This window comes from Stegostoma tigrinum, chromosome 40 (assembly GCF_030684315.1).
Source record: "Stegostoma tigrinum isolate sSteTig4 chromosome 40, sSteTig4.hap1, whole genome shotgun sequence".
NCBI classification, from domain to species: domain Eukaryota; kingdom Metazoa; phylum Chordata; class Chondrichthyes; order Orectolobiformes; family Stegostomatidae; genus Stegostoma; species Stegostoma tigrinum.
Window position 1 is genome coordinate 11,490,355 of NC_081393.1, and position 22,938 is coordinate 11,513,292.

The window sequence follows — 22,938 nt, forward strand, 5'->3', positions numbered from 1 at the left end:
TTTGGTATTGTGATACAGTGAAGTGTTGAGCAAGAGCAGCACTGATTTGATGTGTCTGTGAATTGTTTGGAATCCTGGATGCCTTGTTTCACCACTGATCTTGTGCTGTAAGGTGCTGGGGCAGATAGTCCTGTCAAAGAATGAAGTGTGGATTATGTGGCGGAACAGATTGTTTTGGAAAGCAAAGAATGAGGGGCAGCTGTGTCTATAGATTGTGTAATCACTTTCCAAGTGGTGAAAATAGCTATAAATATATATCGGAAATATATAAATATATTGGGCCTGTTAAATGATGAGGCAATGGAGTAGAAAATGAGAGTGAAGGGAAGCAACACAGCTCTGGAAGGAAGAAGAGAAACCAGAGAAGTTCAGTATACATACTGAACAATCAGGATTGTTTTCTTTTAAAAAATACATTTCGAAAAATCATATATGGTAGGTGGAATCAGCAGAGACGTTGCGGTCAAAAGGAGGAACTTGAGGAACAGCAGAGAGTGCGGGCATGAAGCAGGCTGGGAAGAAGTATAAGCTGGATGTTTTAAGTATTCTTTGACAGCACGTGGATGTCACTGGGTTTGCCGGTATGTTAAATTTAGTTGATCTGGAGAAGGTGATGATGAGCTGTATTTGGAATTGCTGCTTTTGCATCTAGACTGCATCAGCACCTTCAGTGCTGTCAGGGACAGATTTCCAAGATCTCAACCCAGTAACACTAAAGGAAAATGACTTGAATCTGGGACGGTGTGTGGTTTGGAGGGCAGCTTGTAGCTTCCTATGCATTTACTTCCCTTGTTGTCCAAAGTGGTCAAGTTCATAGCGTCAGAAAGTGTGTTAAGGAGCTCTGGTGACTGCAGTGTCTGTTGTGCATGCTATACACTACTGCCACTCCTTTCACCATCATTGGTGAAAGGACTGACCGTTGAAGGGGGTGGATGTGGTGCCAGTCGCATGGGCTGCTTTGTCCTGGATGGTATCATGCCTTTTGAGTGTTGTTGGAACTGCAGACACGTGGAGAGTAATCCATCACACCACTAACTTGTGCCTTGTTGTTGTTGGAGGTGGATAGGCTTCAGGAATCGGATACATAAGTTGCTTGCTTCAGAATTCCAACCGTCTGTTCATTTTGTCAAATCAGTTTCAGATGAATTGAACCTCCCCCAGAGGAAGAACAGTGGCATGTTCAGCAACTGAAGTTCAGCAAGGTAGTAAGTGAAGGTACTTAAGAAAATGGAAGAAGGCCTGGGAATTAGAATTACAGTGTGGATTAATAGAAACTTGAAATACTAAGGCCATTCCATCTTTGTCAGAGCGGGTGCACTTGGTAACCTGCTTGCATTACCCTTGCATTACATTCAGTCATGATCTGCTAAGATGATGCAACAGGCTAAAGAGAATGAATAGCCTATTCCTATTGGTGTGGAACTTTGTAGTCAGTATGTATCTTCTTCAATTTGTGATTTTACTGTCATAACTCATGTCATTCTGACATGAATGAGACTCATTACATCTCCTCAAAGATACAGCTTTAAAAATGATTTAAAATTGTGTTTGAGGACTTTGCAGCCTGCTTCAGGTTGAAATTAAATGTGATTGAGTAAAGAATGAGTATCTGATTATAATGATACCATTATCTGAAGAGGGAATGAATGAACATGCACTCTGCTGGAGAGGAGAGCTCAGCATTATGGTTTCTGTCAGAATCCAAGAACGACAGCGTGACCTTCCCAGCACTGCCGTTGTTTCAGATCTAGTCATTTCAGTTTTACCTGTTAAATTTTGCTCACTGTCCTGATAGAACTGTCCGTAGACATTACTTCGTTGGTGTATGGTAATATTTGCAATGGATGCCAGCAGTTGGGTTTCTATTATAGATTGTTTTCACTTCAATTGCTCATAAACTTTGTCATGACTCCTTGGGATAGTGTGTTGAAAAATCGAAACTCACTATTCCCAGAAATCATCTCGAGTTCAAGTTTTTTTTAAAGAATTATTCAAAATCGCCAAACTGCCTGATATTCAGACCCAGGTTGGTAGAACACGTGGATTAGGTTTCTGCACTTGACAAAAAAAAATCACTCCTAATTGCCAGTCATTTCTAACTGCAGGTAAATAATTCAGCAAAATTAAGTAAATTCTATAAATTTAATTCTAAATCCCTTTTAAACTTACTGTTTCACTAAACAACACAGACCAACCAAAACCAATGGAGAGATGGAAGACTGGGAAAACAGTTCCATAGTCTTTGTTCATAAGATCTGTTAGGTTGGATCTTACTGCTGAGCAGATTTCTCCTCGACCTGGCTTTCTCTGAATGCTTCTACTGGTTTGCAGGTGGCACAGGGTAGCTAATTAGGGTCTCTGACTTGCCAAATCTCAAAGTCACAATTGAAGCATCTGCTGATGCAGAGAGAAGCTGGCTTCCTTCAGATTTAATGTGGCTTAGTGCATACAAATTGGAGGGAGACTTTTTGACTGCAGTTTATCTGCATGGTTTCTCTTCTGTTCTAACTTTGTTGCTCTGTCTTAGTCTGAATGTCAGCTGGTAAGCTGCCTGGCAACCTGTCATTTAGCAATTGGCAGGCAGAGGACTTGTGTCATTGACAACTGGCGAGTAGTGCATGAACCCACCAACTTCATTTGCAAATAACCCCTTGTCTTCAGTTCATCTGTGCCCTGCAGGAACCCCCACCACATAGACAGGGTTCATCTTGCTTATCAGATTCCTTCTTTTCAAAACAAGCTGCTGTTTGTGTAAATCCCCAGCTTTCCAAACAGTTCTTTCTCATTTCAGTCCACAGTTTTAGAAAGCTCAAAATAAAAAAAGTGTTGTCCTTACAACTTGTTGCTACATGCCAGTCAGCCAGACCCTGCCTCAATGACCAGTGTCTGAATTGGACTGCTGATTTTACAATTCAAACTGACGTGTATAAGGATGGCATTCAACTTCATTGCACACTGTTTCTTTTGGAGGTAGAGGTAACCAGGAATTTTTTTCAGTTGTAAATGCAGGGAAGCAGACTGGTTTAAGAAGGAATCAAAGTCTGATTTGAGAGCTGATATGAACCAGGATGAGCTCGTCACCCCGAAAGGTTTTCGCTCAAGTCCTAAACAGAAATAACTTAGTCATTCCCATTGTTGTTCATGCTCATCTATTCCATAAAGAGGCGGGGTATTGATGGTAAATTGTGACATCAGGCAGGAAATCTACTCTGTAGAGTACTGCTGCAAAGTGTGTTAAAAATGCAACCTCACCCATTAGCAAGATCATTGTGGTTTGGTTGAACCTCAGCAAGCTCACAAAATATTTGAGGCAATTCTGATGCCTGTGGCATGCACCACTGAGTGCATCAAATTATTTCATTGACCCAAGGGAGATTAGATCGCAAGTGCAATTAAAACCAGGTAAATTAGTTTGTGTGATCTATACCACATGCTGTCACAGTTTATGTTTGTTTATTCCTGAGGGGCTTACAGACTTAATTTGTCTTTGTGAAACTCATGGGAAGGTTCAGGGTCCTGCTTTTAGATTTTCCTGTTTGTACAATAACCATAGAGAGAGAGAGAGAATCTGGTGCCAAGACTTGGAACCATTTCAGTGTTACAAAGACCCAGAAATGACAAACCAGACTAAATTACTCATTCTTGAAAGAAATTCAATAACTTTGCCAAGGCTCGTGGAAATGATGCTGACCCTGACTTGAGTGTTGCTGCTTTTTCAATTCTGTTCCAACTCTACCTGTTTGAATTCCCCACCTGTCTCCTCCCTTGCGGTTAGCTCCAAACCCAGATGGGTATTTTAATTGTATTCATTTTTGAAATGCCTTGAGTACAAATACTTTGTGTCTACTAATTAATACATTTGCCAGATCTGAAGGCCTGTGCTCCTTAAACATGAAAATATATGGCGTGAAAAAATCAAAACTCTCCAAAGAATTCTGTTCCCTTTCTGCTCCACAAAGAAACTTTGACTCATTAGAAATTTAAGATGTGTTGACCAAGCTGTCAACAGGATGCTTGAAGCTTCATTGAAGTAAACTCAATGCCACAGGTTGAACTGAATTTTTCCTTTAAAATTCTTGATATGTTTGCAACACAAAAAATAAGTTCATACTGATTGCTGTTATACTGACAAATATGAGACACTATTGATGTGAAGTTGACCAGTTTAGATATACTTTGGCATTAAAACTTTCTGCAGCATCCCTGTTAACCGACATGGTGAAGGAAAATGTAATTGAGCCACTAAGATTCTCTGGTTGACTCTTTGTGGTGGAATAACTGATCCTAGCCACTGAAAGGAGTTGATGTACTCCAAATGACTTCAGTTCTTTCGGCTGCAGAGGAGAAAACGAGTCAGGGTTATTCTGTCCTGGTTAAAAGAGTGCGGTTGGGGATTTGAGGAGTGAGTAACAGCCTCCTTTCATTCATACTTGAGTTTATATGTTCGTTATCGACATGTTAGAGATGCCCACAAAGCAACTGGCAATTAACACTTTTCCATCTGTACCCCAGTATGACTACGGTCTTTAGATGAGACCAGGTAAAATGATAAACTATTATATAGGAAAGTTATCAAGTTCTTGTACAATTTCGAAAGTGCATCTCCACTTTTTTCATCCAACTCATGGATATATGTGCTGCACTCTTCCTCCAAAGAGCAGATTAAGTTCCTCTTCTGGCTGTTGTGGACTTTGTCATATATACACTTCACTTTTTCTTCTACGATCACTAGTTTCAATTTGAAAAACAGCAATACAACATCAACAACAGGAAAGTGAAAAAATTGTGACATATTCTCCTTTCAAATGCCATTTACAATGCCAAACAAGACTAAATCATTCATTCTTGCAAGAAATTTGACAACTTCATCGAGAATAGCACAAATGGCTTGGGTGTTGCTGCTTTTTCAATTCTATTCGAAATCCATCTGTTTTGAATTTCACAACTATCTCCTCCCTTTGTAGCTAGCGTCCTTCAATAGAACATAGAACATTACAGCACAGTACAGGCCCTTCGGCGCTCGATGTTGTGCTGGCCTGTCATACCGATCTCAAGCCCATCTAACCTACACTATTCCATGTACATCCATATGCTTATCCAATGATGAATTAAATGTACCTAAAGTTGGCGAATCTACTACCGTTGCAGGCAAAGCATTCCATTCCCTTACTACTCTCTGAGTAAAGAAACTACCGCTGACATCTGTCCTATATATTTCACCCCTCAATTTAAAGCTACGCCCCTGTGTGCTTGCCGTCACCATCCTAGGAAAAAGGCTCTCCCTATCCACCCTGTCTAACCCTCTGATTATTTTATGTCTCAATTAAGTCACCTCTCAACTTTCTTCTCTCTAACGAAAACAGCCTCAAGTCCCTCAGCCTCTCCTCGTAAGACCTTCCCTCCATACCAGGCAACATCCTAGTAAATCTCCTCTGCACCCTTTCCAAAGCTTCCACATCCTCCTTATAATGCGGGGGTGACCAGAACTGTACACAATACTCAAAGTGCGGCCACACCAGAGTTTTGTACAGCTTCACCATAACCTCATATTCAAAAGTATTAAGTTTAAAGTAGCATGACGATTTTAATAATCAGCCTGCCAGTTGATGTAATCTGACTTGTGTTTCATTTCATGTGAAGTGGCATGACATCAGAATATGGTTTCCTGCCATCAGTTCAGGTACATGCCGGTAAAATCTCTAGCATGCTAACAGTGCAGTGTTCTTTCAGAAAAATGAAAATGGTGGAAATGAATCACTGATCTCTCAGAGAGCTTTCATTTTGGTGAAAGGTCTTACCCAAGCTCCAGATGCCAAACATTCATGGTTGAATTCCAGATCTTTGTGCAACGGCCTGACTCATGGAATGATTGCAAATTGGTAAGATGTGCTGGTGCCAATTGAGACAACCAGAGCAGAAGATTTTGTGACAAATTCAGACTGGATGTGTGATTGGCAGTCGCAAGTTATAGTGAGTTGATGCATGTTAAATATTGCGTCTTATTTTGGAGAATTACATCATTTAGCAAACAGAAATGAATCACTAAAGTGTGTTTTTCGAGGAACCAGGGAGTGGATTCATCACTATCCTTACTGAGACATATTGAAGAACTGAATCAAACTCCTTGATATGTAGCCAGAACAATCATATGCATCTTTGAGGTTGTACTGTGGGAATCTCTTCAATGCATCAAAATCCTACATACTTGCATGAGAAAGGAGAGAAGAAGAAAATTAAGATTGATCTGAAGTGGAACATATGGTGAGCTTTAAGCAAACAATAACTCAGTTCAAATTGTACAAATAGTCCAGAACGAAGGAAGTAGGAAAGGCCTCCTTTCGAGATTTGAAATGGTTGTCATTGTTTTGAACACAAGGTAATCCCAGAACATGATGAGAAAATGGGATGTTCCCACCTTCAACTCGATTGTTGTGCGGGACAGCGAGCAGCAAACTTCCAGGTCGTTTGCTGTCACTTTCATTCTAGCAGGCATTTTGAAGGTCCACTTTAAATGTACATTGCCAAACCTGCTTTGGCCAGCCCCAACTTGTTCTTCCGTCAGATCGTGTTCATTTTACCACCATTACAGCAAGATGTACATTCACGAGAAACATTGAGTGTCCTGCCAATCTCAATTGTCTCTCAATCACAACGTAGTCTGTAGTACTTAATCATTTGTGGTGATATCTCTGTATGTACTACCCAGGATTTTGCAAAATGGCCAAAGGTGTCCAACTTGGGTAACAATTTCACTGTTTTCTTCCATATCTCACTGGTCTAGATTGTAGATGGAACTACTCTGCACATGCAGAGTCACAGTTTCATGGCTGTACTGGTTGTGTTGGATGCTCAGATTGTGTGCAGCCACTGCTGCTTTGCTAATTCTTGTGTGGGTGCCAATTTCTAAACCTCTTCCTGGAGATGCTGCTCCTACTGTGGTTAAGTGATTGTCACCCTTGATACCTTTTTACCCTGTGGTGATTGGGGCCTTGTCATTGTCTTTGTCAGCTTGGAGCTGGTACATGGAGCACCTTTGGTGCCACTCCCATCAAGACTGATGGTCATGTCTTGAAGCACATTCAATTCTTCAGCCAGCCTCACACCTCAGCAGCTGAATAGTTCTGAGCAATGACTAGCTGAGAGGTGTAAAGAACCATGAAAAGCCTGAAGAAAAAGAAGACCAAGTGTCAGCAACATACCAGCAAAGCTATTGAAAGAAGGCAGGAATCTCATCGCAGTAGAACACACAGATGAGTGGGTAATGTCCCAGAAAATATGAAGCACAATGCCTTAGGAAAAAGGGGCAGCATATCATACTGTGAGCAAATCTTTATGCTCAGGAATATCAAAGAGTAAATTCAAGGATATCAGATGCAATTTGTTTTGGAGGGAGAGCTTCTATTAATCTCTATCAGCAGTCACTCTCGTACTTGGCACAATGGCAGCTCATGATTGCCGATTCAGAAAGCTTTTTCCCAAAGCTTCAGTTGCTATGTCAAGACCGTCTGGGCACCATAGTCTGCTTGAACGCCATCACAGCAGAAGTACCGCCGCAAGGTTGAGAATATTTTCCATCAAGCTGTTCAGAAATATCAGTGACACAACACAGAAGTTGGTGGGACTCGAACTTTTAGCTCAGAGGTAGGGACACTACCAGTGTCACGAGCCCTTCAGCACAAATGTATACTTAGCTAATTCCTGCTATACTTGGTGATTTCATCAAGAGGAAACTGATGGTGGCTGTAGGCTTGGACATCCAATGGATCTGGATTTTGTAAAGGATGTTGTCTTACTGGCTGAAAAAGATTTGACAAAGGGATGGTAAATCTAATTAATAGGTACTTTCTAATCTTTGTTTTTAAAGAGTACTTAATGTTTAGAATTGGCTTTTGGATTTTGTTTAAAATTTGGATCCCACTTAATGCTAAATGGAGGATAACTCCAAACTTGAGTAAAATTTAAAAGTGCTCTGAGTATATTGTGAGCTTTGCTGAGCTCAGTTTCTATAATCCAGAGAGGAGCCAGATCTTCCTGTTGAGGTACTTAAAATATGAAACAGGGACAATACAATCCCAGGTTCTTCGTGGTATCTTTTTTAAATTTTAATGTGTATATTTGTATGCCCATTGATACATGTATACATAACTTTCTTAGATTGATCTTCCCTTTGCTATTTAAGATTGTAACAATTTCTTTGAGATTCTTTCCTTGATCTTTCGAGGTCATAGAGCAGTATGCACAGATGCTTATGAATAGCATATTATTTTTAGTGTGCATACATTCAGTGGTATGTAGAAATGGATGAAGGTTGATACGACATCTCATTCTGACTTTTGAGTATGCTGTCTTATTTGGGATAAAAGCAACTGGTTTCTTTGAGAAAATTATTCCTAATTTCACAAGCCATCAGATAAATCATGTCACTTCCCATGAGTTTTGCAACTGAGAGTTAAACTCAGCTAAATCACTTTTTATACCAAAGCTGTGCTTTGGCTTATTTTTGAGAAATGACTGCAAGGGCAAACAAATGTAACTTATTCAAATGTTGTACAGTTGATGTTGTGCTGAGAATCATTGTTGCATCTGCCATTATCTCATGACAGCGTCTCAGCAGTAATTCTGTTCTTCTCAAAACTTATTTGCTGTCAAGTGAACAGTTATATTTTGAGTCATCCCACGAATGTTCTCATTATTCTGGCCAGATTTAAACATGTTGTGACAAAGTGACACTTGCCATGATTTTGGAGATGATTAGTTGGAGGTGTAGTGTGAAAACTGACATACGAGGCTGGTGTTATATACACTAGAAATTGTTCAGTGGGTAGAAAGCAGAGAATTAATTTGTTTGGCAAACGCAGGCCCCTAGGTGCCTTCAGTGTGTATGTGGCCGATAAAGGAAATGTGAAAAACGCCTACAGTCAATTATTCCCCTCTGGAGCTTACCTTTTAGACTTCTAACAAACTGCGTTACTGCCGAGGCAAACAGCTAGCCTTTTGTATACATCCTGAATTATTTCTGCCTCTGTCCTCCAGCTCAGCTGTGAAGAGACTAGTTTCAGGAGAGTGAGTTACAGATTTTTATTGTGTGTATGCAATTTGTTGTCTGTTGGTTCTCAGTGCAATATTAACGTTTTGGTAGGGCAAAATAAGTTTTGTAAAGTGGTATACAGTAACTGTGGAACAAGTTTTGGACATTATGAAATAAGACAAGTCCAAGACTCTGCAGTTTCTGAACTTAACCCAAGCAGAGACACGTTGCTGGATCTAGCACTAAGGGAAAACTGAGTGAGTTAGTATGATCCTGCATTGATATCCGAGCTGGATGTAAAATGGCTTAGACCCTAAGTGAGACCCTTGGCTAGAACTGGGTCTTGTGAATCATCAGGTCTTTAGCATTCTATAAGTTTGACTTTAAGCAGACCAGAAATTCCACAGAGTGTGAGCAGTTGCTGAGGCATGGATCTTACAGAGCAAAACATAAAGCTGTTTTTTTTGTATGGGTTTCGGCCTCAGGCTAGTGTTAGGTCACTGGCAAACAATATAGATAAAGGTTTGATAAAGGTCAAATACTTGTCATTTTCATCATGTTTTTATATTCAAAAAAACAGATTCTAACTTTCATGGAGTAACTGGTGTTGTCAGTCAAGGTGTGTACCTTCTTATCCAATACCATTTCATCTCAACAGTGAATTTCACTCCAATCGTCTGCAGTTTTGCAATGAAGAGAATCCAAAGGGCAGAAATTAAAGTTGACTTGACTGTGTCCTGTGTCATTTGTCTGAATTGTTTTTTTCCCACCCACTTGAGGACATGGGCCTATTTTGGAGATTAATTCTGGCTGCTGTCAGTGTGCTCACTCAGTGGCAGATCAGCACTTTATGCAACAGTTGGGAGCCAAACTGCTCTTTCTGTCTTGCTTTTCTCCCAATTTCACCCAAAGCCAAACCAATAAAAAAATGTGGTTGTTGTCTTTACACCAGCCTTTACAGCTGCTTTGTCCAGTAGGTTCGCGAAATAGGAAACAAATAGAAGCATGTGCACTCTTAAAATTCCATGGGTGCCACTACTCCCATGTCCTGAGATGCCACAGACATTGGGCTTGTGCTTTTAATCAACAAAGTTCGTCAATTGTGAATCGGGAAACTGCTTTTTTTTAAACAACGGCATTTGCAATATTTCTGCCTTATCTCTTAAGTGCACATTCCCACCTCAGACCTTTTATACGAAAAGTCTTTGAATAAGCAAAACTATATTTTCAGCCTTGTTGAAATGTCCCGTCATTATTTTTTGCCCTCTCACCTTGTGGTGTTTTTCATCATTCATTCTGTTTACTGTGTAACATGCTCTGTATGTTTGTTTCCGTCGTCCTTTGCATGCTGCCTCCAGCCAAGGGCGCTGAGAGCAGTGCTGTAAGGAACCAGTCAGGTGCTGGGCCTCAGGCCGAGGTGCTCCAGTCTGCTCACCCTCCGCCTCCTGTACTCTGTAAGTTGTCTGGGCATGCTGTGTTCTGCATTTCACGCGACAGCCTGTGTGTGTTTCCAAATTGTAGAAAGTGGCCATTCATAAAAAGAAAACATGAAAACATTTTTAATTAGTTTACATACATTGGAGGTACAATTTCTTCTCGAAGTTCAAGAGATTCATTTCTCCTTCTGAGTCATGTTTTGAAATTCAGCTATTAATTTGTCGCACAATTAAATCTGTGTTCAGTTTACCCACATGAGCTGGCAAATGTTTAATTTCTACCAGACCAGTTTAATCTGAAATATTTCAATATTCAAACTGTGAATGATGAAATTAAATTTTCATTCTGAAAGTTAGGTTAATTTTGTAATTCAACTTGAAACAAATGCACAGAAACCGATGTGAAGCATCTGGGACAAAATATAGCTTCTCCAAGAAAAGTTGCAGATGCAAAGGCAGGTGACTTGACATAACCTATTTACTGTAGTCATATACTGACTGGCAGTTAGCCAGTCTGGCACATGACTCAGATTTAGCACCTCAAAACAAGGTGGCATCTCTATTATCACAAGATGTGAAGTCACCTTGATGATGTATTGAACACTTTGACAAAATGTTTAATACATGATGCCCACTGTACCAGTTAAATGATAGAAATATAAATAAACACTATACAATAGATTCCAGAACAGTGTCTGTTAATCTCCCAGAGGTGATCTGAGGATATTTCACTGCACCTGTGCAGTTTCACCTCACATCTGAGAAACTTCAGGCTTCTCATGTAAATTATATCAGTAATACTGCCCAAATCGTGCCCAAAACATGCAATATAACAATAAGGTCAAAAACATAAAAGGAGAAGACACCAACATCGTCACCATTACCTTTGCACTGGCATCTCTTTTAGTAGTCTTTAGAACTTGAGGTACCAAGTAGGGACACAGCCTGAAAAACAGCGAAGAAAGTTCACTTACTCACTTGTCATTTCCAGCTTATAACACGTGCACACAACATCACAAATGTGTTTGGAAAACATGTTTTGAAATCCTTCAGTTCTGAAATTAATTCTCATCTAAACTATTCTGAAAGTGAAGCTGAGGTTATTTTAATTGAAGTAAGTCAGCAACAAGAATTTGCAGAAATTATTTGGTTTTACAGCTGTGAAGATGATACAACTATGGGCCAATGTACAACTGATCTCATTAAAAGAATTCACGAGCTTTGTACTAAAATGTTCAAAGATATTATATATCACACCACAGAAGAAAGTGAATATTCAAACTTCATCAAACAACCCTGTCATTTCCGTCAGTGTATTTAAGACTGAGTCTGTAATTCATTAGGTTGTTGAATAAGGAATGATTTATTATGAATGGCCTAAGCTTAAAACTGCATGCTGTTCAGCTTCATCACCTTTGGCTTGAACCATTAGACTTGTTTTACATGGCTAACTGCAATCACCCTGAAGTACACCATCTCATCCTGGAAGCTGCATGACTTGTGATTTTGCTGTTGCTGAGTGGGTGGAAAAGAAGGGAATTAGTACACTGTTTGTAAACACAAAATCTTAGACTTCTACGGTTCAGTTTACAGCCACATTTTCCCCACATGGTGAATTTATTGGCTGAGTTGGGAAGATGCGTTTTTGCAATGTGTTTCAGCAAATGAAAATGGAACCATCAGTGTAGAAGAGGATCTGAACGTAAATAGGGCTGATAATGTTTTCAAAACCATCATTTTAGTTTGTCTGTTCCATCTGTGTAAGTTGGTGAGGTATCTCTTCTGTCTTCCAAAAATGGATTTCTCAACCTTTATTGTTTTTGATCTGTGTTGGATAATGTTACCATTGCCAGCATGAAAAACTAATGCCCCAGAATACACAAAATCACTGCTTTTGATTCAATTCTTTGAACATTGTGTATGTCAGAACTCTTTATTTCTTGAGAAAACCCTTTACACATTTTCTCCCTTTCTGCTCCCCATCCCAGCTTTGACACTGTCACAGAGCCACTGTTCAGTTATTTTACTGTTCCAAAATGTTGTAAACTATAAAATGAGGTCGTACGTATTACTCATCCCAAGGGACCCTGAGAAACTGGTTGATGGATTGGTTTACAGCTAAGTAGCTTGAAAGACCATTTCCTCAAAGGACTTAGAAGTGTGGACCACACACTGTGACATTGTAGTCAGACCAGCTAGAGGTGACAAAGCCATTTGTAAACCACTTAGGTTTCTAACAATGATCTGGCATTTCTAACCATTTGTTTTAGACTACAAATTCATTTTGCTAGGCTTATTGAAGTCACTCGTAATATACCCGTGCTGGAATTAAATTTACAACCTCAGAATTGATAATCACATATTAAAACTGTGAATAGACTGTGATAGTCCCAGCTGGGTGCATTTTTATCAGAGATGATGGGAACTGCAGATGCTGGAGAATCCAAGATAACAAAGTGTGAAGCTGGATGAACACAGCAGGCCAAGCAGCTGAAGGGATTAGGTACCCCGTGGCCGAGGCAAAGGGAGCGTGACTACATAGCCTCGATGTAAAACCGAGCTGCTTGGCCTGCTGTGTTCATCCAGCTTCACACTTTGTTATCTTGGGTGCATTTTTAGCAAGGCTTTCTTATTTAGCTGTGATTTGTGGCTTTCCCATGCATCGTAGCTCGAACTCCAGAATAGAATGACATACATACACCCATACCCCCACCCCACCCTTTATAGATTCCCAGTGAGGGTCTGATCTTGTCTTTTTTTGATTCTGAAGGAGTAAGTGCATCACTGGCAATGCCAACATTTGATGCTCAGTCTGAATTGTACTTAAGGAGGTGATGATGAGCTACCTTCTTAAACCACTGCAGTTTATGTAGGTACTCCACAAGTGGTTTTTACGAAGGGAGTATGATAGTGACTGGGGAAGGCATCAACTGCTTTACCTTGTTACTCTTATCCTACTCCGAGCAACTGGAAGAGAACGAGATGCAGCAAGCTTCATGGCAGGATACCTAATAATTCACTTGCCTGGGAAGGTATTGGGAACATGGAAGGAGTGAACATCTGTTCAATTCTTCAATGTGAATTTGAATTTTTAAGAAATTCTGTCTGTGGCGCATTAGTAGACATGGTAAAATGGCACCAAAATGTGGGTTCATGCAGCTTTAAATTCATTCACATGCAACATTCTGACAAAAGTCACCCCATTTGTCTCGATCACCTCCAAAGTTTCCTATATTTCTAATGTCTTTAAAAGGTATTGAGTGTATGCCAGCTTTAATGGCTTTGCTGGGGTGGGGAGGGGTTTGGTAGAGAGGGAACCTGATTCCTGAACTTGAGTTATAGGAAACTATATGGAATTGTAGAAAAAACAGTCATCTGTCGAAAGATTTGTTTGCATTTTTTATTATTGTTGTACAAATTTTAAAATGTCTGTTTCAACAAACACCACTGTTGTGTTAGCTGAAATATAACGACAGCTGACTGGGACAGCATGGTACCATGCCTTAAACTTGGTTACTCCAAGTGCATTGCATTCCTGCAGTGTGTTAGAGTGGGCACCAACCTGTGTCAGGAAAATGTACCACATCAGTTCAAGTCAGCTGTCCTACTTTCACAGTGAAGAAGTCAACAAGGCTGACTGGTTTCCTTGAATTAAAAGATGCAATCCCTAACTTAGGAATTAAAACAAAAACTGAAACCTCTGGATGTTCTTGATGTTGCAGTGTTTGATGCAGTATAGTTGGATAGTTGTCATCAACCTAAAACTTTTCCTGCATTGGCTATAAAGCCAGTTATGCAAAACATTCTTCATCCCTGTTATGAGATGTCCCTTTCTGTAACTGACACAGTATCGCATTCCAATGATGGTCTTCATGGTTAATTCAGATAATGTAAATAACAATTTGCAGTGTCTGGTCTGAAGCTGTAGTCATTAATCAAATCTAGGCTGTTCTTTGTCATTTTTGCTTAAAACTGAAAAATGTTGTAGTTAGAGTGGCTTGGAGATCACTTACTATATATTTCAGCAAATGTGGTCCATGTCTCATTGGTGCAAGGTGGAATACTTCTCATAGATGTATACAGCACAGAAGGAGGCCATTTGGCCCATCGTGTCCACACCAGTCAGTAATGATCTAGTAACAAACCTCATTTGTCAATTTTTGGCCCATATCTTTGGAAGCTATGGGAATGCAAAAGAATGTTCACAGGCTACTGAACATTTTGATAGTTTCTGACTCACCCACTCTTTTAGGCAATGAGTTCCAAAGTACATTACCCTCCGAGTGACAACATTTCTTCTCAATGCTCGTCTTTGCCAGTTCATTGTCTTAAATTTATGCTCCCGATTTTCTCACCTTCTACCAATGGGCAAAGTGTCTTGCTATCCACCCTACTTATGCCCTCATAATCTTATACCTCTATTCACTGTCATTTCCACCTTTCTGCTCCAAGGAAAACAACTTGAGTCTTTCCAATCTTTTGTCATAGCTCAGAATTACAGGAGCTCCCTGATAAATCTCTGCACCATTTCTAGTACAATCAGACCCTTTTGATAATGTGATGACCAGAACGGCACACAACACTCCTAATTAGCACTTTATGTAGTTCCAGCGTAACTGCCTTGTTTTTCTCAACTGTGCCTCATCTAACAAAGGCAAGTAGCCAAAATACCTTCTTAAGCACCATATCTACCTGCCTTGCTCCCTTCAGGGATTTGTGGATGTGCACACCAAGATCCCACTGATGTACAGAACTTTATAGTATTACTTGTTATAGTGTAATCCTGCTGGCCGTCCCTCATTACTTCTCACCTTCCAAGGTTGAATTCAGTTCATCTTGTCCATGCTGACCAAGTTTCCCAAACTTAACTAGTACCATTTGTCTGCATTTAGCCCAACCCCCCACTCAACCTTTCTAATTCAGGTACCTGTCCTTTTAAATGTTGTAACTGTACCTGCATCTAATACCTCCTCTGACCGTTCATTCCACACATGAACCATCTTCTGTGGAGAAACATTGCCCCTCAGACCCCTTTTAAATCTTTCTCCTCTCACCTTAAAATTATGTCCTCTAGCTGTGCTCTTTCCTACTCTAGGGAAAAGACATTGGCTGCTCACCTTATCCATGCCCCTTATGGTTTTATAAACCTCCATTAGATGACCCCTCAACCTTCTATGCTCCAGTGAAAAATGACGCAGCCTATCCAGCCTCTCATTATAACTCAAACCCTCTAGTCCTGGCAACTTCCTGGTAAATCTGAACTGCATCCTCTTCAACTTAAGAATATCGTTCCTACAGCAGGGCGATCAGAAGTGTACACAGTACTCTAAAAGTGACCTCACCAGCACCCTGTACAACCTCAACACAGCATCCCAACTCCTATGCTCAATGGACTGAAGGCAGTGAAGGCAACTGGGGCTAAATGTCTTCTTAACTACTACCTGTGATGCAACTTTCAAAGAACTATGAATCCAAACCCCCAATCTCTCTGTTGTGGAACACTGCACTGGGCCCTAACATTAAATGTATAAGTCCTGCCCTTGGTCACTTTATCAAAATGCAATACCTCACATTTATCCAAATTAAACTCCTCAGCCCATTGGCCTATTTGATCAAGATCCCTGAGTAATATTAGATAACTTTCTTTACAGTTGACTGTAGCACCAATTTGGTGTCATCCCCAAATTTAGAAACCATGCTTCCTAAATTCTCATCTGAATCCTTGATACTTCACTGGTTTTGAAATTCTGTCCAATCTTTGACCAAGCACTGATTTTCACGGAATCAGATACTAGCTTTCTTTCAATTTTCTATGAACATAACGACTATTTTTGAGTGTGCCTACACCAAATAGACTGCAGTGGTTCAGAAAGGCAGCTCAACACCATCTTTTCAAGAGCAACTTGGGCTGGGCAATAACCACTGGCCAAAACCAGCAATGTCTGTGTCCCATGAATGAATTTTTCAAAATGTTAACATTGAGCAATACATACAACAAAACCATCTGACTCCCACAAATCTTGAGACCCTATTATTTGCCGTTAACTTGCAATGCACAATTTCTGGATCTACATACATGTTAGCAATGGACTGTTTAGGACAACACTTAGTTTGTTTCCATTTAATGTATTTCAACCATAATCTATATTTATTTTAAATAAAATGTGTTAAACTAAAGGCACCTTTAATAATATTTCATTTTGCTTTAGGAGAAAGCATTTCATATAAACATCAGAAATATGTCTCATATAACCTAAACCAGGCAAACAAAAACATTTGATTCCTGATGCATTGTTTGATAGTTTTGCGTTCTTATTGGCTGGCCAACCTATTCTTTTGCATTGAACTGACTGACTTTCTAACCAATTGCCAATGAGCTTAACTCTGTTTTGCTGTGGTTACGTTCCCTTTTTGATATGCTTCAAATACATTGAAGTGTAGCTGTTCCCTCCCTTCATTGGAAAAGCTTATTATTATCCCTTCTGCAAAAGAAAGTTGTCAACAGGTGCGCTAGGATGGAGCAGCAGTGGTACAGATAATTTGGGGGTAACCTGTACCTCTTAATGCATGTTTTCACCTGGAGATCTGGATGATGATGGGAGACAGTCCAGTTTTGTTTCCATCATTTGGTGACCAGGAATATCTCCTCCTGTTTGTTCTTGTTATTTAAATGGTGTTGGAAGGTAAAATAACCCCGCACAGACCAGTATCCCATTACCAAGTCACTCTATATTCACAAGTCATTAGTCCTTGATTATAGTACTGCCTCATACAGAGTCAGACACCAGAGTATCAGTATCTCTGACACTCTTTTTTATGTCAGCCCAGGCTCCCTGATTGGACCAGATTAACAGCCCCAATTAGGGAATTCTATTCTATGAGATCCATCTGGCTAACTTTGTTATAATCACTACAGAAGGAGTTGCAGGTTGACATCAACTTGTTTATTTGTATTCTGAATCCATCTTTCTTTTCCTGGGGTGGGACTCTTAAACAAAACTGCAACAGTGGATGCGACCCACTATCTAGAAAATGCATGCACTTCTGAGATTTAGCACAAACTTTCTTCCAAGATACCAGGGTGTGAATGCAGCAAGTTAATTTTCATATGCCAAATGTCTATTCGAGGGAAAGACTAGTATCCACTGGTGAGCAGAAAGGTTAATTTTCTTTGGACTAAAGGTATCTTACATTATTGGCTATGAAAGGATACAATCACCCTTCAAGACTTTTCATGATCTCAATCTTGGGAGTTCAACTTCTGAACATGTTCTTATGGGTTCCATGCAGCAATTATCAGTGGTGATCTTACTCACTACATGAAAGATGATGTTGCGGCAAGCAGGGATCCTGAGGTTAAAACCAAATGCTGAACTCACTTGTGCATAGTAATCAGGCCACAGCAAATGTTGATTTTTGTGCTGCTTATCAAAGCATGAATACTTAGTGTCATTGATTTCCTGAACCAGACCGTGTCTTCAGCATGGAATGAAACAGTGTGATCTGCACTTAATCTGAATCCAACTCTCAAGTGTTACCCAGCCATGAATTATTAACCTGTATTCAAAATAGATCCGATGCAAGTTCTCATGCTAGATTGCAGTTTGATGAACTTCCCTGTCTCTCTTTTCATTCAGCTGCACTCTGCCTGTCAGTTACTTTGTTTCCTTGTTCAACTTAGGAGAAAATAAAACGTTGAAGTATGTTGGTAAATATCATGTAGTAGCAAAACAGTTTATAAAACGACCATTTTACTAAAACAGCACAGAAAATTGATGTCAAACGTACAATGTTTTCATTGAGCTCTTGTCAATTCACATTCATAGGGATGTAAGAAACACGTCACATCTTACTTCAATTTTCTGTAAAGATTGTGCTTTTTACAGCTTTTCATCCCAGCTTCTCTTCATCTCCCATTATTAGCTGCAAAGTTCACAGATGTCCTTAACAGTGTGCGGAGAGGGTCAGGACCCTTTCCTGAACACGAGGGGCTCCCGACTCCTGCTGCACAGCCTATGCTGCCTTCTCTCATTTCCTCCTCTATGCCCAGTAAGTAAGTGTGTGATGAAAGACCATTGAGCATGTGGTGTGCATGCTGGGAGCATGCAAGGCCTAGGCACACATGTCGAGCTTTGTGCAGATAATTGGGTAAAAAGACATGCCAAACTTTGTTGGACCAGAACGACTTGATGTTAAGTTACTGCATGTCCACTGGGGAAAAAGCTGTTTTCCTCACTGGGAAATAAATGTTGGAACTGAAATGCCATGGCGATATCACTGATGTGATGTAGTCCCATTAATGTGCAGAATTTGACACTGACTAATTCCATATCAGTGGATGTGATATAAACCTGTTCTGATGCCACTACTATCATTTTGCAACCGAACCACAAATAACAGTTTGCATTCCTGTCAGTCCTCCCAGCTGTGCCTCAGTTTACAGAGCAACTTTGCAATTGAAAGCTACATAAGATACATGGCTAACAAGCTCATTTTGAAAATATAACAGAACACTGTCTCAGTGATTCTTGACTTTGCTGTCAAAGTAACATGCTAGACCTTCTTTAAGTCCACAATGCTATCAATTAATTTGATCAAAAATGTGGAAACTTAAACTTGAAGAATAATTGTATCCCCATGCTGCAGAAAATTCAATTGCAACCTGTTCGGAATGATATGGAGTAATTATATCTTGTTAGCCAACCACTTGCACACTTTGGAAGTTAGGTCAAACACAGCAGTGCATTTCCTATCACGGCTGTACTTGAAAATCTAAAGTCACAATACAGCAATACCTTGGTCTGAAATGTGCACACTTGCTTTCAGATCCCTCCCTGAAGTCTTGAAAGTTGGTTCTCGGGTGCAGATTGATCAAAACACAAGACTGATGAATAATTTACTTATGCAGTCGGTTGTACAATGAATCCCTTAATAGTTCAAACAAAATTCAGATTTTAAAACTTTGGCCAAGCATTATGGAACCATCTGAGGTGAAAACTTGTGGAAACTGAAAGTAGATATGGTTAATTTTTTTACAAGTCTTGGAGCTTGCTCAGCAATGCAACCTGTGTAGTAAAGAATAGCACACCATGCTTTCACGTCTGCCACCTACTTTACAGCCTCGTATATTATTATATCATGTCTTACCTTCCATCCTCAGCTGCGAAATTCATAGATGTTTTCAAGTGTGTGCCACGACAGTCTGCACCTTTTGCTGAATCTGAGGGTGGCCAGTCTGTTCAGGTACCACCTCTCACTCCCTACATCTCTATCCCTTGTAAGTAGCAAGCAATGCTTCCTGACTGAGATTCTGCCTCCTTTACAAGGCTGAATGAATGCAATGCACTTTTCAGCATGTGGAAGGTGTGTGCCTTGCAAGTTTAAAATGCAGAAAAGCTGACAGTGATATAAAACTGATGCTGGATATAAATTAAGGACATTAGTCTGTAACTAACTTCACTTGGAACTGGATTGGCAGATATTTCCCGACAACAATGAGTGTAAAGTCCTTAAGGCCTCTGCAAGCAGTTTCAACACTGAGTTCAACTTCACCTTTTAAACAGAGTGTGAGCCCAGTGCCAAGATAGAAACAGAAGGGTATAATAGTACATTAAGTTGACCAGGTACAAAATACTGCTCCTTGAAAAATGCTTGATATATTTTTATTCTTAGATGATTAAGTCAATAATATTTGACTATAATAGCTGCTATTTCCTACCAACAACAACTGGTCAGTAATAAATCCTGGTCCCTTGCTCTTGAATTAAATTTTCTGTCAGCTTTGCATGATCTGAGTTAAGATTTCTAACAAATGAAAAATGGCTTCATGCACAAATGTTTATGTTTCTTCTCAACAAGATGAATCTAAGCTTCAAGCTGCTGCTCCCAAACTGTTTGTTGTTGTGATTCTGATGTATTGATGAGTGCACCGTGAGTTTGTGTGTTGAAATTCAGATACATTTGAATGTGTGCATTGATGTGGAAGCCACACGTTTTAAATTCAGAGTTTCATTACCTTTAAACTAAAGGTTATCTACTTGTGAAACTTGGAAGTCTGTTTTCCTACAGGCAACATCACCAGTTCCTATAATCTAAAATCTTTGTGAGAAACTGATGAACTTGAATTCATAAGATTTCTTATTTTTGGGCTAAATTTGACATAAATTCATGACTAAACATTCTGTTTCTACTTGTGAAGTCATTCTGGGTCAGAGAGTCAGTGAAGGCACAAGGTAACCTTCTGCCAGATCCCTACCACTGTGGGCCAGCCACTTACAGTTGCAGGGGAATGGACCGACAACAGAGTGCCCAAGCCTACTATTGTCTCATCATCCAATCTGCACCAATGTTCATGAATGCAGGTGACTGAACAAACATTGCAGTTGAATTTCAACCTGCTGTCAGTGTCAGTTTTCATTCTTCCAAATGGGTCTTGCCTAAGTTAAGCAGACTTAAGACATAGGTTTCATTTTGATACTTTCCATCTTAATATGAGCTGGGAATGTTGAATGAGAAAATGCTGTGACTGAAGACTTACCTACAAGTTGTTGTGGGGATTTGCCAATAAGGGTGGCAGCTCATTTGTTCCTGAACACCTGCTCTGTCACAAAATACTTTGTTTTTTTTTCTAAAAATAAGTCATATTGTTTGAATATCCATCTAGTAATTGTGCATGTGTAAGTTTGAGCTGTTGGGATCAATATCAAGAACGTGTGACTTTCCATGACACTGCTATCCAAAGTGATGGTGAACATTTAGAAAGGACCTTATCCACGTACGTAAAAATTGTCAAGGGCCTGACTCTTCTCTGTTCATGTAAAAAGGTGGTGGGACATTTTATCTTCAAGATTGATTGTTCCATTGTTGCTGGGGGTCAGATTTTCCTTTACCCCTCTTGACTTATCATTTGATTGATCAGCTTCCCCAGTGACTCTGACAGGACTGGATGGCATTGTGGATAGCAGCACACAGTCCACTGAAACACAGTTGCTGGACTTAAACAAGCCACATCAAAGCAAACTTGTTAGCTCCAGTGCCTCACGTTCAGGCAGAATTCAGAAGGTGCCCCCAGATCAGCTGTTCATTTCATTGAATAGTAATTCTTCCCATGCAGTGCAGCTTTTAAAACTCATTTGTCCTGATCTGCAAAAATGTTCAGATCCTGCAATGTAAGTTTTGTTTGTTGTCTTCTTTTTTCTTCTAAAATATACAACGTAGCAATGCTTAGTTAGTATCCTTATAATTGATTTACTTTACACCCTTACTGTTGGACTCATTGGAATTCACGAAATAGGGCTGATGAATCTAATACTTGCCTGACACTTCAAAGATAGAGCTCGACATTTTAAAGTTAGTAATTCTACAGAAGGCTCGTTGTCAGGTGTATATATTTTGAAGACGTTCGGATACCCAACATGTTGTTGACTGGATGTGTCATCACACTTGCAGCCTGGAGAACATTATGAATTTAACAACTTATTCCAGCTGGTACTATTTCTGAAAGCAAACACAGTGCTTATTATGTCATTGCAATTGAAATGAGAACCCCAACTAATTCCCAAGGAATATCCATTATTTTAAAAAATTAATAAATAATCAATTCAAGAAAAATAACAGTTCAAGTATTTTAAGATGGTGAAAGCTGTGAAAGTTTTTTTTCTCAGTGAGGATTTTAACATGACATGAAAAAAACACAATCTCTGCACTTGGTTGTCTAACTGAAATGTGCAGCATGTTTTAATACATTTAATCACCGCAACCATTGCTACTTGTCTTCTGTGTCGATAAAACCTCTGTCACATGCTTGTGAGATGCTGAATTCTGTCTCAGCCACTGGCCCAGTGTCCTGTCAAATCTTCATTCAGCATCATCAGTGCAACTCCTGACTTCTGCTTTGAGTTCTCTTAGTTTGCTGTCTTTGGCTGACCTATTTCATATTTCACGAAAAAGAATGCTTAGTTTTCAACATACTGTATTTTTAACTGACCCAGAAGGATCACTTGGTGCGACATAAGATCATTCTCTGAATTAGACTGTAATCCATGCAAATTAGCACGACAGCAGTATTTTTTGGCCAATTTAATCTTGACTAATCCTGAAAGCCATATTCTCTCTCGTTTAACTTGAGTGATTGCAACAATAATATGAATGTTCCTTTCGTAAAATAAAAAGTAGTTTGGGGACCTTGATTGTGCACACCGCTGCTAAGTGCTAAAACTGCAGAAATGGCTTCCTGTCCACAATTCTGCACCCAGCGAATACCTAGTGGAGGAAAGCAGGGTGGAGAAATATTAAGAACTCTTAGTCTGGGAACTCTGACAAGCTTGAAGGGAGCTCCCCACAGAATGAGAGACCATTGTCAGCAGTTCATCCTTTTATAGGTTGCAAAATAGTACTTCTCATCAAGGCTGCAAAGAAGAGGGGATATAAATCGATTGCATACCAAAGTCCAGAAGATTCAGTGTCAATTAAATT

General features: G+C 39.8%; 1 protein-coding gene across 40 annotated transcripts in view; it reads left to right on the forward strand.

Annotated features, from left to right (window-relative positions):
• The window catches only part of LOC125448018 (calcium/calmodulin-dependent protein kinase type II subunit beta), a 246,823-nt gene that overhangs the window by 208,650 nt on the left and 15,235 nt on the right, over nt 1–22,938 (forward strand). For 8 of the 40 annotated variants that reach the window (XM_048522902.2, XM_048522904.2, XM_048522905.2 and 5 more), the window contains 3 exons: nt 10,387–10,482; nt 18,388–18,513; nt 19,625–19,741. The exons of 28 other annotated variants lie outside the window; for them this stretch is intronic. In XM_048522902.2, the coding sequence (XP_048378859.2) occupies nt 10,387–10,482; nt 18,388–18,513; nt 19,625–19,741 (339 nt within the window). The remainder of the gene's footprint in view (nt 1–10,386; nt 10,483–18,387; nt 18,514–19,624; nt 19,742–22,938) is intronic. 4 more of the 40 variants (XM_048522909.2, XM_059641156.1, XM_048522910.2 and 1 more) reach the window with 1 other exon arrangement.